This window comes from Sordaria macrospora, chromosome 4 (assembly GCF_033870435.1).
Source record: "Sordaria macrospora chromosome 4, complete sequence".
NCBI classification, from domain to species: Eukaryota; Fungi; Ascomycota; class Sordariomycetes; order Sordariales; family Sordariaceae; genus Sordaria; species Sordaria macrospora.
This window is the reverse complement of record NC_089374.1, coordinates 4,248,935-4,264,626: the sequence shown is the minus strand read 5'-3', so window position 1 is coordinate 4,264,626 and position 15,692 is coordinate 4,248,935. Positions and strand designations below refer to the sequence as shown.

The following is a 15,692-nucleotide window of genomic DNA, read 5'->3' as shown; positions in this document are numbered from 1 at the left end:
CAGTGAAAGAGAACTCCAGGTGCGTCCAATTGGTATTTGTTAGTGCTTTCTCCAACTATACACCAAGACTTGCGGACCACCGTACCTACCCCGCCAGCTGCCAGCGGGCCGCCTTACCCCAATCGAAAGTGGAAATTTTCCGGCAAAGAAAAGTGATCGCAGCTTTGCTGGGCTTGGCAGGCTCTGCTGCCCTTCTGAAGGAAGCGAGCTCCATTCTGTGCTTCCCGTGATACCGGACCACATTTGATACCCGTTCGCCGCGACAGCCCCGGACTTCCTCGCGCCTGCCGAACCCGCCGTCTCAAACCACTCCGGAGCCCGCCCGATCCCGTGTCATTCAATTGACCCGGACGACAACACATAGAGGTTTTCTTACCACCAGTCGATGAGGGACTCGTTCCCACTGGTTCTTACACCACCTGCCTTATCCACCTTAATCCTCTCTTAAACAACCACCATACCATATACGCACCTACATCACCGACACCTCGCAACACCGTCAAGATGTCGCAAACCTTTGGATCTGTAAGCTTTTCACTTTCTGGACAGACATATATGTCCCACCCGGTTCTGGTCTTGTCTTGACCTACCTTAAACCCACCGTGACTAACCACCGCCCATCTTGGTTCAAAACATATATAGACCCGACTAGCCTACTCCCGTGTCTGGCATCACATCTCCGCCGTCACCCCTCACCCGACGCTCTCGACCATCAAGGCGCCCGCCGATGACATTACCCCTCCCTCTCTGGGCCGTCTGGCCTCGCGCATCGCCACAATTCTGATGGGCAAGCACAAGCCGATTTGGGACCCCTCGACCGACTGCGGCGACTACGTGGTGGTGACCAACTGCGCGGGCCTGTACACGACGGGCCACAAGAAGTGGCGCAAGACGTACTACCGCCACAACACGCGGCCCGGCTCGCTGCAGGCCATCACTATGGACGCGCTGATGGAGAAGCACGGCGGCGCCGAGGTGCTGCGCAAGGCCGTCAGCGGCATGCTGCCCAAGAACAGGCTGCGCGACAAGCGGCTGGCGAGGCTCAAGGCGTTTGAGGGCGACGCGCACCCGTACAAGGAGAACTTGGTGCGGTTCGGCGGCAAGGTCGTGGGCGCTGAAGGGTGGGAGGAGGCTGTCAAGGCTATCAGGGAGGCGGATATGCAGAGGATATGAAGAACCCATGAATGAGGTGTGAGATGGGGTTGTGAAGAAGGGGTTTGAAAGGCACTGGGGCTGGCTGGCTGACTGGGCTATCTATCTACTCATGAAGGAGAAAGGATGTCAGAGGAACGGACGGGAGAGAAAAGAGATGTAGGGACGAATCTACATCGAGCAGTTTTTACGAACCGACCGTCTCGTCGACGAGGACCGAGGACTGGGGACTCCGTCAACTGTGAGGAAGATTGTGTGTGGGGACAAGAACGCGGTTGGAGCGAGACATCTCGTCCAGTGTGTTTGTTGTTGCTTCAGTTGAATGTCACTTAACCGTGTCATAAACGGGGCTATGCCGCCAGTTGCCAGTCTGTATATTATACATGGGAAGCCGATCCAGGAGCGTATTTCCGCCATGGATCGTGTATGAACTTGGGTTAGAAAAAGAGGACCTCTCTCATTGTACAAATACATCACTCAACAAGATACCATCCATGTTTGCGGCTCACGAGGGCAATTTGAGTCCCTTCAAAACGCAGGGCGAACCAACCCATGTGCCTATACAGCTCAAAGCGAAGACGTACATTCACATAGATGGTGCGCCAGCAATGCAGCTACCTATCAGCGGTTTTCACATGCCTGCTTGTTCATAAGGGGAAGTTTATTTGGTTTACCCCTGAAAAAAGACCAGCGCCAGTCAAGATGTACATAACCTTCATAAGTATTGATCTCGTTTCACCTTTATCAAACGTAATACGCCTGCCCACCAACCAGTCCCTCGCAAAACGTGTGAGGGAAAATGCAAGAAAAATGGTGATATCATAAGAAGAGAGAAAGAAGAAGTAAACGTGCGACTTTTGTCAAAAAGAAGTGCTCGACAATCGAAGTCTTACGAGCGAGAGACCTCGCACTTGATGAGACCGTTGGGACCAGACTGGGGAGCAAACACCTCGGCGTCCTTGCCGGTGTTCTGGAGGCCCTTGTGCCAGCTGAGGTCTGTTTGACGGGTGTTAGCATCTGGTTGTGTCTTGAAGAATAATGATAGGGCTGCAAAAGACTACTTACCAACTTCAAAGTAGTGCTTGTTGGGCAGCGAATAGTTGGTCTTGTCGGCCTCGGGCACCGCATCCAAGATCTGCTCGCACATCTTGTACATGGTGTTTTGGACCGACGCCGACTCGTCCTCGGCAAAGGTCTTGAGCGTGATGTTGCGGGCGGCCTCCCACGCGGCGTCGAAGCGCTCGACGCCCTCCTGCACGGCCGCCAGGTTGGCGAACTTCTGCCAGGTCCAGCCGGCGTCCACGTCGGTCGAGAGGATGCGGTCCCACGTCTCCTTGAGGGTGGTAAACTCGTCACGGACGAAGCCGTGGAAGGCGGAGCCGGTGCTCTTGAGCACCTGGAGGCCGACGATGCCGCTCTTGATGGCGATGCCGTCCCGCGTGACCGTGGCCTCGACGTTGCGGGTCTCCTGGCCGTCACGCAGGAAGCTGTGGGGGTGGGGCTGGCCGTCGATGACCATGCGCGTCCAGCGGTGGACGGTGATGTCGATGTGGGCGGCCGTGATGTGGGCGTATTTGTCGAGGAAGTGCTGGCCCAGGATGCTGGCGTACAGCTCGGGAGGGTTGACGGGGTGCTCCTTGGCCTTGATGTAGATGGTGTTCTTGATGGAGTCGGTAGCGACAACCACGCTGTTGTCGGCCTCGGTGTAGGAAGTCTCGATCTGGCCCTCGAGAAGGCAGCAGACGGTCATCTCGGTGACGGACTGCTGGCCGGTCTTCTCATCCTTGTGGACCTTGTAGACACGGACATTGTCCTTGCCGTAGCGAGCAGCAGAAAGGCGAGCCATGGTGTTGTTGTTGTTGGTTTTTGGCCTATGTGGAAGCATATAGTCTAGAGAGGGGTTCTCGGCTCGGAGTTGAGGAGAACGGTGCGGGGATTTGGTGTAAGAGATCCGGGAATAGAAAGGAAGAAGAATCCTTTGAATATGCAATGGCGTCTAGATGTGAGAGGGAACTTGGGGCAAGCAAGTTAAGCTTACGCAACGATGTGGATATCGAGTCTGTAGCTGAAGAGTAGCTGAAAGATAGAGAAATGGGGCAAAGAACAAGGAAGAGAGATCTTCACTTGAAACTGAGTCGGGGACAGGAGCTTTGAACAGTTTTATATCAACTTTGGAAGGCTCGTCTGTTTGAAAGTGTCATCGGGCATCGCAGATAGGCGACTTCCCCCTTCCCACCACCTCCTCCTCAGCTTGTAAGTAACTACCTTACTTACCTCATCGGCCCCCTTGACTGAGCGTTGCATGTGGTAACGCAGCTTGGTAACTGTGAATAACGTCCGATAACGAAATGGGTACAAGGACATATCGGAATGCGCCTTGGAGCGGCTTCCGCCCGTGCCCATGTTCGGGAAGACGAGACGTTCCTCCCGCGGCGGTTCCTGGCGGCCCATCCAGATGTGGCCCAGACATGTTGGTTTGACGGCACGGCAGGGAACGGTTGGCTTGCCCTCCAGTTTGTGGGGAAAATCAAGTAACGTCGAGCTCCTCAGATGGGGTGGGCCCTCCGGAGTCCGCCGAATGCCACGGGATTTCCATCTCCAGAAGGCTGACGGCCGCTACGAGCCTACGGCCCCAGGGGCACTTCCGTTATTTGGACCCTTCCTTCTCGGCGCCGCCCAGGGCGGTTTGCCGTTGTCGTCTAGTGCTGGGTTTTTGAAGGCAGAATTGCTAATGACTTTGACATCGAATTCAACTTCTCCGGTCTAGCCGTCACACCAACGGCCACAACTCCTCTTCAAACCAGCTACATAGGTATGAAATTACGTACTTTTGCCCGCAACCGGATCTAAGAGGAACACCCGTGGAGATTGTTTTACTGTCGTTCAACCATGTCTGCATGTTGTTCCCGTAAACCCGTTAACAGGAGGGGTTGCACGGCGTTGAAAGGCTGCGGGGTCGGACCGTCGCAAACGCCACAGACGGAGACTCGATTGACATCGTACGACGGCATGGCCCGAGCGCCATGTTTCCCATCAGCAACATATCCGTATCTATCAGCACAATGACCGTTCTTATCAGCATATCGATGGTTCTTTGTCAGGTCTCTGTCAAAATATGGAATCATCGCCAACGGTCGAAATCCGTTCAGTAGTAGAGGCTAGCTAACAGAGTCATATCCAGACCATTGAAGAAAGAGGGTATATGGGGTTTGGGTTTCACCAAGGTTTACTCTGTCTCAAGTGCTCAGTGTTCAGTGTAAAATCAATGGTTGAGTTGTCCTCCGACGGAAGGTTGGAGTATCAAGTCGCATTTTGAGTTCTTGCTCGTATCAAATTTGGATGAGTTATCAAGAGTCGACATCCAGTCCATCATTACCTTTCGATGAATCAGCACCGTCTTACATGTGGGCCACAGCCCTTTTCTCTTAACCTTTCAAATCTCCATAATCGTTCTTTGACGTCAGATTCCTGTCTGTTTATAGAGTGGATGGACGCAGGTTGTGCACTTTCACCTCCCCGTGATATGTCTTCTCTTTCAGGAGAAGGGATCCCCATCGGAAAGTGCAAACGCACACATAACCCTGAGACCATCTCATCAAAGAACAGCGATGCTTTGGACGTTAAGACACCAGAGCAAAAACATAGCAAAAGCTGTGGGAAGAATGCGGAGAATCCTGGTGCTGTATATAAAAGTTTCCCCAGCAAGCTGGAATGGGAGGTTTCAACGGAGAAAGAGCACAAAGAGGAAGCCAAGGTGTAAATACCCCTTTTGGGTTGACAGGTCTAGCCAGCCAGTGACTGTCAGGGTTATAGGCGTGGACACTGGGCTGAGTGGGGGCTGAACTGTTAGACGGGAGTGTGATTCATCTCTAGAATAGGGCCCAGTGCATTGACCAGGGAGGGCACCTTTTGCCCTGACCGAACATCCAGGACATTGCAATGACGGCGGTGCCCCCGTTCTTGTGATTGTGAGTGTGTCAAGTAGAGAGGATAGAGCAGCATCTACAGAAAGGTACCTCTCTACCGCAGTTAGCAATCTCCGACTACACGGCAGCCATTGAACCCAACCAACAGTTTACTACCTTGGACGACGCCAGCCAGCACATCCCGACGACGGGAGGCGCATGCGACCCCGCTCATCTACCTACTCTATCGCATCCCTCTACAGTAGTACCTTTAAACGTTCCGTTGGCAACTTGGGAGAAGCAACAACGAACCTGCAATTGTCCGCCAGCATGAGAGACGCGGAATAGCAAACCGACAGCCTACCTCTTAACAAAACCCGCGAAGACCGAGAGGAGAAGACCTGATCGACTACGAGAGCGACAAGCCCGAAAACACCACCAGCCTCTCCGGCCGGCCCCAGGTGGTCACCAATCCACAACTCCCCGGAGTCCCCCCTCGAGAACGCCCGCCGGGAATCGATGCGCAACAGGATACATAAGGCTCCCCCTCGACTGGCGAATCCGAGTCTGAATCCGAATCGAATGCCTGTGACGATAGCGAGCCCGGAAGCGGAAGCGTCCTGCGTGGAGGACAAATGGCTGGGCCATCCACCATGTTGAGCGCATCAGCAAACCCCCAGAACGCCAAATCCTACTCGTCGCAACAGCCCGGAACCTCACAGACTTCCCGAGTGAGCTTCGATCGCGATGGCTTGCAACCCCCGGGTCCCGCCCAGCAGCAGAATGGCGGTCGGAACCTCGCCGCCTCCGCCGTGAGCTTTGCCCCGCGCGGTACCGCTCTCAACCCGTCGCCCATGCCCGGCAGCTTCAGTTCCGACCTGCGGAGCCAGCTGAACCTCTCCCGTGCCGGGTCTCGCGCCGACATGTATTCCCTCGAGAAGCTGGACGAATATGTGGACGACACCCACGACCAGCCCCTGTCGCAGTTACGGGAGGAGTTGAACCGCGAGATGAAGATCAAGGAGGGAAGCGAGAACATGCTGGAAGCTCTGAATACCAAAAAGCCAAAGCAGGCCAAGGAACAGCGAGCGAGGATCGAGGCCGAGCTGAACTCGTCCACTCAGAAGATCAAGGAGTTGCGTCGCAAAATCACGGCTGCCCAGACCACCAAAGCAACACCAACCACGCCCGTCAGATCCAGAGCCACTGCCTTTCTTCAGGACTCGAATGGTGTGCGCTCCCCGCCGAGTGCTTCAAGGAGCGGTGCCGGTTCGGATTTTGACGAGCCGACCGAGTCACCCACATACGCCCTCACCGAGCTTCTCCAGGCCCTCGAGGTCGATGGCATGACCCCGGACTACTATGTTTCCAGGGCAAACAGCTTGGTCGATCTCTTCAAGCGTCATCCCACTCTCAAATACGACTTGGTGTGGTCCATTTTTGGCCTTCGCATGCAGGTCATGCTGATGAGCGAAAGTCGCGAAGTCGTTGCTGCGGGCTACAGGATGATACGATACGCCATCTCTGATATAGCGTCTCTCAGGCGAATCCGTGCCCTGAATACGGATTACCTGGTTACATGGTGCGTTCGCTTCTGTCAGTGTCCCTCTCGGCCGAAAACTAACCAAATTACACCAGGTCCTTGATCAAAGACCGTAAATCGGACGTCGAGCGTGAGCAGGCTCTTAAGTTTGTTCGCGCCTTTCTCGATGTCAAAGACGGCGTCAAGGAGATCTCGAGAGCAGTCGTCCGAACCATCGCCGCGATAGCTGAGGAGCCTGAGGAGCGGCTACGGTCAATCTGCATAGAGACTTTGGCCGAGGTTCTGATCCGCGATCCTGCCCTGCTGATATCTGCTGGAGGGCTGGCGCCACTGCGCGATGCCTTGGCCGATGGATCATACAAAGCCTCGGAGAGTTTGACAAGTGCTTTCCTTTACCTCTTGGATGCGCCACAACGACGCAAATACCTTTGCGCCGGAAACGAGTTGGAAATCCTCTTCACCGCCTTCACTGATGATCTCTCGACCAACGAGCGTATTCTCAAGCAGAACTCTAGGGCCGTCGCATCGGCACTCAAGACATGGTCGGGGCTGATGACCTTGTCCATGTACAACTTCCGTGCCGTCAAGTCCATGATCCACAGCATGGTCGTAAACACCGGACCAATACGAGAGACAATCCTCGATCTCCTCTACTCGTTATTTCGTATCAAGTCCCCGGCGTGGGCCACCTCCTTTTTAGCTGGCAGGCGACTCACCACTTATGGCAGAGTTACAAATCTCAGGTCAACGTCCACTAAAGGATCACATGGCGACTTTGATGACGACGGTGGTGAGCAGAACTTTGCCGAGCACTATACAGCACTATTGCTGGCCATCTTCGTCAAGTCTGGCGTGGTACAAGGCCTCCTAAGGCTCACCCAGGACCTTGAAAATCCGCCTATCAAGCGGAAGGCAACTCTCCTCATAGGAGAGGTTCTCAAGCTCGCAAGCCGCCTTCTCCCACCGTCTTTGAGTAGTGGTCTGCAGATGCTGCCAGAACTGTTCAGCGCTGCCGCCAATCTTCAAGATGAGAACCATTTCATTGCTACTGGAGTAGTATATCAAATAAGCAGCGTCAGCAAGACGCTCTACAGATCATCGCCAACGACATACACCCCTTCGGTGGCACCATCAAGTAACGCCTTGGATTTGGGGATACTTGATGACCATCCCAAAAGCAACATAGCTATCACATTTGATGATGCAACATTCCGACAACTACTCGTTGATTCACACGTCCTAAGCAGCTCCAACTATGCCAAATGGAATTGGGACATAATACTGAGAGTAATCGAAGGGCCCCTCACAAGCGGAAAGCGACTGGAAGAGGCCATAAAGGCATCCAAATTCATAAAGCGGATCATGAGCTTTTACCGCCCATTTAAGTACCGGTTCTCGGAGGTCAAGAGCACAAGAAACACGCAAAAGTACGTCAGAGTGGGATGCTCTCTCATGCACACTCTGTTACAAAGCCCCGAGGGCTGCAAATATCTATCGGATAACAAACTCCTCAGGCAGATCGCTGAATGTCTGGCACAATGTGACCCAACAAGCGGGTTAACAGCACAATATCCAATGTTCGCTCGGGATCGTCTCACAGATACTCTGTGCGGAGGTTACTTCCCCATGCTCGGCATCCTTACCGGGGACCAGAAGGGTATTCAGATGCTCGATAGGTGGCGTATCTTCAACATGATGTATCGCATTATCGATCTCAAGCAACGGCCCGACATCATCAAGCTGATGCTTGCAAACTTCGACTACTCTCTACATGGGCATCCACGAGTGCTTCTTTCCAAGTCCCTGACGGCCGGAACAAAGGATATCCGGATCGACGCAACAAATGCCTTGCGCAAGTATGCCACACGACCAAGGATATCAACACATGGTCAGGAACCAAGTGACTCCAAATGGGCCATTCAGCTCCTGGTAACGCAGCTGTACGACCCAGAAATCGAAGTCTGTGCCACAGCTGTAAAGATTCTCGAGAAGGCCTGTAATACCAAGAACAATCTTGAGTACATCGTCGAGTGTCGACCAGCGTTAGATCATCTAGGAGAGATAGGAGCTCCCCTTCTCTTGCGCTTTTTGTCGACCTCGATTGGCTACCACTATCTTGACGGCCTAGACTACATCAGCAACGAGATGGATGACTGGTTCCTCGGCCGCAATGATTCATACGTCAGCGTCATCGAGGCCAGTCTTGCCCGTTCCTTCCTAGAACACCAAGATGACCACACCAACCGCATCAGCGTCTTTGATGACGAGCAAGAGATCGAGGCGGATAGTCACGTCCCTCCTCATTTCTACCGCGAGCTGACCCGAACACAAGAAGGCTGCAAGCTGCTCAGAGAAAAGGGACACTTTGACGAGTTTGCGGCCACGATTCGCGAGTACGGGATGCAGTCAGATGATCCAGAAATGATCGTCAAGGTTAAGGGCTGTCTATGGGCGGTGGGCAATGTCGGTTCCATGGAACTCGGCGCGCCATTCCTCGAATCTTGCGACGTCGTTGAACAGATTGTCAACATTGCCCAAAACCACGAGGTCATGAGTCTTCGCGGCACGGCCTTTTTCGTTCTGGGTCTAATATCCCGTTCCGTCCACGGCCTGGAGATCCTCCTCGAGAACGGCTGGGATGCCAACACCAATGTCCTCGGTAACTCCCTCGGCTTCTGCATTCCCACCGACCTTTCCAAGCTCTTCTCCCTCAAACCATGGCAGTATGTTCCCGTAACGGCCATCCAGCTACCCGACAGCCAGAAGACGGAAAGCACCAAACTTCCCGCCATCCCCTCCCGCCCGCGCTCCCAGAGCTTGATCAACGCCATCAAGGAAGAAGAAGAGGAGAAGCAAAAGGCGAAGGCGGCGGCGGTGGTGGCAACGCAAATCAGCTCCAAACCTAACAACAGCACCGCCACGCAGTCAGTAAGCAACAATGTTCCGCCGACTGCTGAGGATCTGGCGCCCCGGAACGAACTCGATCCGGACCCGACCAACCAGCGCATCCTCGAGCTCATCATCGACCTGGCCAACATGGTGCTCTACCGCCGCTCGCGCGCCGAGCTCCTGCAGATCAAAGCCACCAAGAAGGCCCCCGGGTTCAAGCAGCCGCAGCTCTTCAGGAAGGTCATGAGCCTCCTCGAGTGTCACCACTACCGCCTGCCGGACCGGAACATGATTGTCGGGTTATTCGACAAGCCTGTGTTGCGAGCCGTCATCTTTGATGAAGACCAGACGACAAGCGGTGGGGAGAGTGACATTGATATGGATATGGAAGAGGAAGAGGACGAGGACGAGGATGAGGAAGATGGTGATACGACAATGTCAGCGACGGGGATGGATTCCGTAAGGGAGGAGGACGAGGAAGAAGCTGAAGATCGAGTCCGGCATGGCCGGCAACAAGAGGGTCCCGATGACACCGACAACGACAACGGGATGAGCATGAGGATGAGGATGAGTGAAGACGAGGGGGAAGAAGAAGAAGAAGAAGAAGAAGAGGATAAATCATCATCCTCTCCCGCACTTAAAGAGCGAGACCTCCACCGTCGGGGCGGTCAGCATGGCCATCTCCACCATGGCGGGCTGGAAGAGGCGAGGAGGAGATACGCCATGAATCCACCACCTCGTGGCGTAAGCGGTAGTCCCGTTGGAAGCAGCAGCCGCGGCAGCGGCGGTGGCGGTGTTGGAAGTTTCGGGAGCTCGGTGGGTGGCCGTCCAGGCTCAGGCTCAAGCTCGGTGCTAGATGACCAACAGAGTAGAACGGAACGGCAAAGGAGTATAAGTGACCCGGCGGATTTGGAGAGACATTCCATGATCGGTAGAGGGCCCTTTAGGTAGCCTGTACCCGGTAGCGGAAGTGAAGGTTATGTATGGGTGCTTTTTTTCTTCAACCTTGGTGTCTTTTCTTTTCAGGATAACCTACGCTACATACAGTGGTCGGTCGAGCATTGAAAGGCAGGTAAAGGAAAGGAAAGAGAAGTCGCGGGCGGGGTAGGAAGCTGGTAGGCTGGTAGGCATAGAGGGATAAGCAAATCTCAAAGTCTTTCCTTGGCTTGATTACCTCTTATTTGGCTGTCGATATACATTATACGTGGACGATACACAGAAGAAATGGAGGGTGGGTAGGGTGTAGTCGGTTCGGTTCAGTTGCTTGCTTGGGGGATTTGCAGAGCGGATGACGGATGAGAAGGCATATGGATGGCGAGGTATCTATCTATCTATCTACATAGCGAAGTTGTGATCTCGAGATCTTGACATCACACATTTTCTAATTTTGATTTTGATTTTTCTCTTGTCTCTATTCGCGATGTGATGTGTCTGTGTGCAACCTCAGTCAGTGACATCCTTGAATTAGTTGTGACCGGCTGGCCGGTCAGTCGATCAGTCAGTCACTGGGTTGGTTAGGTTCGGTTCGCTCTAATTACGAGTATAGAATTAGTACGTGTGGATGCTGCTCAAGTAGCAGGCAGGGAGGGAGGCAGGACTTTTACAGTAGGTACGCCCAGTCCTAAAAGTCAAGATGGCATACCTACTCGGAACATCACATAGGTACCTTAACTAACATCCGATAAAGTAGGTAGTACATAAATACATTAGGTATGAACTCACACTGTTTCCTTGTCTCAAATATCTTCTTCACACAGTATTGAACAACATGGGACGAACGAACGTTCAGATTCAGATATATATCATCAGATCGAAGCGAGTTTCTCTCTTCTTTCTAATCGCACGCTGCCGAGCTAGACTCAGACGACCTAAAGTGACTTAGACTAAGAACCGAAAGATCCAATGATCATAGCGGTGACGGTGGTGGTGGTAAGGTGCTTGATAGTTAAGAGTACAGAAGAGTAGAAGAAGAAGATTGAAGAAGGGGTTGCTAAAGCCAAAGTTTTTTGCAAGATTAGAAGAGGCAAAAGCGATTTCTACCAGGTTTTCTTCCCAAACATAAGGTTGCTGATGCTGGCGTGCGTGCGTGCGGGTAGGTATGTTTGCGCGCGCGCCCATTGTTGTGTCAAATTACACTGTACATTGTTGTTGTATGGTTGTTTCCCTTCTCCTTTCCACATTGACTGGTATGCTCTGTTCTCTTCTCCTCTCCTCTCCTCTCCTCTTCCTTTCCCCACGTCCTCTCCTTGTAACCTTCATCGCCTATTTAGGGTATCGTCAGCCCGGTTTGGATCGGCGCTTGGGTTATTTTCCTCCTCTTCCTCTTGTCGTTTTCCCGTCCACGTCCACGCCTTCTTGCCTTTCTAAGCAAGAGCAAGGCCAGAATGTGAGCCAGGAAGAGGTATTGAAAAGTACCGATCCCCAGAGTAAAGCCAGATAATAATAATTAACTAAAAAACAGACAGCAAAATTCGTGACAACAACCCCTTTCGCTTGACATGCTTCGGACACATGTAAAGACAACCCCATTCACCCCAATGCCACACCCCCGTTTTACCCCTTTCCCACAACACCCCAAGCCGGTAGCTATTCTCCGGGTAGAGAGCTAAAAAGGACAAAAGAAAGCCCATTTGGGCCGTGATATGACGTATAACAAGTCATATAGCAGCAGACAGGATCAACTCAAACCCGCTGTAGCCCGCACCCGGTACGCCAAGTATGAGGTTAGGCCGTTAACCTACACGTTAGATATGAGCAAGAAAACAAAATGCATAATAGTAAAAATGACTGGGAGGACCATTCACCTCCCGCGTGTGCGTTTGTTGCAAAGAATCCGAAGACATGACAGGTTCGGGCGAAGCAAAAAAAAAAAAAAAAAAAAAAGAGGACACAAAAAACGGTAGATCGAAGACAGAAGCCAAAAACCCGTGTTCCATTTTGACCTCCCTGCACCCGCACCAACCCCAACAGCCGCAACCCCAAAGCCCGTTTATGACGTCGATTGTGTAGTACGTGATGCCCCTTCTATTCCAGTGTAGATATGTGAACCCTGCCGCTCTGGTACTGACAGAATGCGAGCAAACGGAAGAATAACAAGGATGATGAGACATGAAGAGAAGGGAGATCATAAAAGGCATGATGAGTGCTCAAACCCTCTAATAAGGGGAGCTCAATCATCTAGTCATATAAACCACCCTTTTATGTTTTCCAAAAGGAAACAAAGGGGGTGAAGCGTGTACCGTCATCATCACTCCTCGTTATATCTCTCTGGGCTGCAAGCAGATCGGCCTACGATCGACGTTCTTGCTGTTGTCGCGGCCCTTCGCTTTTAATGGTCGGTTGCGATGGCGTACTGTGTCGGGATCGAGGGGTCGGGTTGCCTGGGGCGACTGACTGAGGACCGGCGTGCGTCTGATGTGATGACGGACCTTCGCACTACGTAGAAACCATCATTTGATTCATAGCCAGGCGGCCTGTGTCGTCGTCCATCATGGGCAGGCTGTCCATCGGGTTGCCGCGCTGCTCCATGGCGTTCATTCGAGCTTCCATACTGTTCAACCGAGTGTCAACAATGTGGCCGCCGCTCATACCACCGTTCGTCATGGGCCCATTACCGAGATTTCCGCCTCCCATATTAGCCGTAGGCATGCTCGGGGTGCCCATCGAGGGCACGCCGTTGCCTCCAAGCATTGACGGACGGCCACTTTCTATCGCGTCGAGCCGCTTCTCCATGTTGTCGATTCGTGCCAGGATGGTAGAGACGTTGGCCTCTAGCCTCTGGAAGCTCGTAGTCTGATCGTGCTGCAATCGGTCAATCTTGTTGGTGATGCTGCGGATGCTTTGTGCGATGGGGGTGTTTTCCTGTCCCGGCACAGCAGCGGGTATACGCGGCTCGTGGTTATGACGGGCCTCTTGCACCGCAAATCGCCACTGGTTGCCCAGATTGACCTCACAAACCGCCTTTGCGCGCCATGGGCAATCAACCTTGCGAGTGCTGGGATTGCGCTTCTTCGCGGTGCTGCTGTACTTGACACCGCCGCGGTCACACACAAGGTCGTAACGCGTAGGCTTGCCCTCGCGGTAGTTGCTGGCACGCAGCTTGACAACTCCGTAACCCTGATCCTTTGCAACCTTTTGAACCGAGGCCAGCAAATCCTCAAAGGTACGATAAATACCCTCGGGTGGCGGGGCCAGCGCGGGCGCGGGTGAAGGGGGCGGCATGGTGGACTGCGCGGTCGAGTTCGTCACGGGTTGCGTCCACCCGGACAGGTTGTTGTAGCCGGCGCTGGAGGTGGCCACGGTGACAGGAGAGGGGGATGAGTCGTTTGGAGCGGAGTGGTTGGGGTACGTGTTGAAGTTGACGCGATCCGTAGTGGTCGACGGGGCAACAGACGAGCGCTGCTGCTGCTGTTGGACCTGCTGAGCCTGCTGCTGCTGCTGCTGTACCTGTTGTTGTTGCTGCTGCTGCTGTACCTGTTGTTGTTGCTGCTGCTGTTGAGCGTGGTGCTGGAGCTGGAGTTGCTGATGCTGGGAACGCTGCTGATGGTGATGGCTGGCACCGTTATCGCCGGTCAGGTTGCTAAGAGAGGTGAGGCCGGGGTTGTCTTGCTGGGGAGTGGGAGCGAGAGAAGATGGGGGAGGATCGGGGTACTGCTGATGTTGAGGAGCGTTGTAGCCGTTCATCAAGCCGTCAGTGTCGGCAGGGACCTGGTGGGATCTGGTGTCGAGCTGTTGCGATGCAAAGGTGGGAGGTTGAGCAGACACCGTGTCGGGGTGGGCGCGCACGGCCTGCGGATGCTGGTGCTGGTGTTGGTGCTGCACCTGGACCTGCTGGTGATGGGCTTGGTGTGGGTGAGCGCCGGGGTGTGGCTGCTGAACCTGGTGGGTTTGGTGGGCGTGCTGCGAGTGCTGAGGGACACCGTGCTGCGACGGGTGCTGGACCTGCTGCACAGTGTGCTGGTGCTGGCTCTGGACGGGGTGCTGGCCCCAACCTTGGCTCACCGGGACTGGAACTGGCACTCCAGGGCCCTGTGCGCCAACAGCAGCGCTGGCACCATTTCCAGCGTCAGGGACGCGGGTCGTGCGAGAGGGGCGCTTGCGCGACCGTTGTGGCTGGGCGTGGGCTTCCATTGGCGAGGGACAGACAGACAGACAGCGACTGAGGTGTCTTTTTATTCCAACACGAGAAGACGAAAAGAAAGTAAGCAGGACGGCCGGTAGGTAGGTAGGAGGTAGAGGGTACGGTACGGGGGGGTTGACTATGCGTGACGGGACGGGGGACTCGAGAGCGAGGGACTGCCGTGGATCTCCGCACAGGTTGTAAGGACGCACAACACAAGCAGAGAGAGCGGCGGGCAGTGGGCGGGCAGAATGGGAAGGACAAGCTGCTGCCGTGGTGCTGTGCTGCTGCTGCTTGGTGGTGGTCGTGCTGACCTGGGAGTGATGGGAAGCAACTGCTGAAAGGTTGTTGGTGGTGACTTCCACTTGGTGACCAAGCCAGTCGCAGCCAGTGGAGGGATACTGTGTGCAGTTGGGGTCGTGCTGCTTGGTGTGTTTGGGGACAGGTCCGTGGTAGGTGAGTGGTGGGCGGCGCGGGCAGGTGGGATGAGTGACAGGTAAAAGTAGTACTGTGTGTAGCACTCACAGTGGGCAAGACTTGGACGGTTCCTTCCTTCCTTGGTTCGGTTCGTGCTGTGCGAGACAGGCAGGAACTTGTTCTTGTTTCTTGGTCGAGACTAGAGGTAAGGTATGACTTGAAGCAGCAGCAGAGACGGGACTGAAGCAAGTCAGAGAACCACTTTCTACTTTGCTAGACTGTAACCTGTCGTCGAGTGTCCAGTGAAGTGAGTGAGTGCCTCGATTCGATGCCGGGGACTTTTTGCCTTTCTGAAGATCAACGTCGTGCACTCGGATGAAGGTCGTTCCGTCTCGGACGCTTTAAACGGCCTAGCTGTCTGTTTGTGAACCACGCCCCGGTGATGTCTGAAAATTTGATGAGCAAAGTTTGATTGAGAAGGTGGCTTGCCCTCGCTCCTCTTTCCCATGGAAGTTTCCCTCATGTTATTTGCTAGCACAACAAGGCAATTCCGCGAAAAATTCATCCATACGAGCTTGGGCCACCTGCTGGTCGTGGACCGCCTTCATTCCCTCAGAAGGATCGAAGGAAGGCACCACTCCTGCCAAACCCACAGCCCGCACCCTCT

At 54.0% G+C, this 15,692-nt stretch overlaps 4 protein-coding genes across 4 annotated transcripts; 2 read left to right on the top strand and 2 right to left on the bottom strand.

Annotated features, from left to right (window-relative positions):
- Positions 1-206: 206 nt before the first annotated feature.
- SMAC4_02126 (mitochondrial 54S ribosomal protein uL13m) lies at positions 207-1,597 on the top strand. The gene is made up of 2 exons (XM_003350366.2): positions 207-525; positions 643-1,597. The coding sequence occupies exons 1-2, from the start codon at positions 505-507 to the stop codon at positions 1,171-1,173; spliced, it is 552 nt and encodes a 183-aa protein (XP_003350414.1). The 5' UTR covers positions 207-504; the 3' UTR covers positions 1,174-1,597.
- A 202-nt stretch (positions 1,598-1,799) lies between these two features.
- On the bottom strand, positions 1,800-3,258 carry SMAC4_02127 (uncharacterized protein). Its single transcript, XM_003350367.3, has 2 exons — positions 2,218-3,258; positions 1,800-2,148 (listed from the first exon to the last, which is right to left on the bottom strand). The coding sequence occupies exons 1-2, from the start codon at positions 3,035-3,037 to the stop codon at positions 2,042-2,044; spliced, it is 927 nt and encodes a 308-aa protein (XP_003350415.2). The 5' UTR covers positions 3,038-3,258; the 3' UTR covers positions 1,800-2,041.
- A 2,452-nt stretch (positions 3,259-5,710) lies between these two features.
- On the top strand, positions 5,711-10,896 carry SMAC4_02128 (uncharacterized protein; the record flags this gene model as incomplete). The annotated part of the gene is made up of 2 exons (XM_003350368.2): positions 5,711-6,639; positions 6,696-10,896. The coding sequence occupies 2 exons, from the start codon at positions 5,711-5,713 to the stop codon at positions 10,438-10,440; spliced, it is 4,674 nt and encodes a 1,557-aa protein (XP_003350416.1). The 3' UTR covers positions 10,441-10,896.
- A 1,470-nt stretch (positions 10,897-12,366) lies between these two features.
- SMAC4_02129 (uncharacterized protein) lies at positions 12,367-15,510 on the bottom strand. Its single transcript, XM_066089709.1, has one exon. The coding sequence runs from the start codon at positions 14,617-14,619 to the stop codon at positions 12,925-12,927; it is 1,695 nt and encodes a 564-aa protein (XP_065946950.1). The 5' UTR covers positions 14,620-15,510; the 3' UTR covers positions 12,367-12,924.
- Between the last annotated feature and the right edge of the window lie 182 nt (positions 15,511-15,692).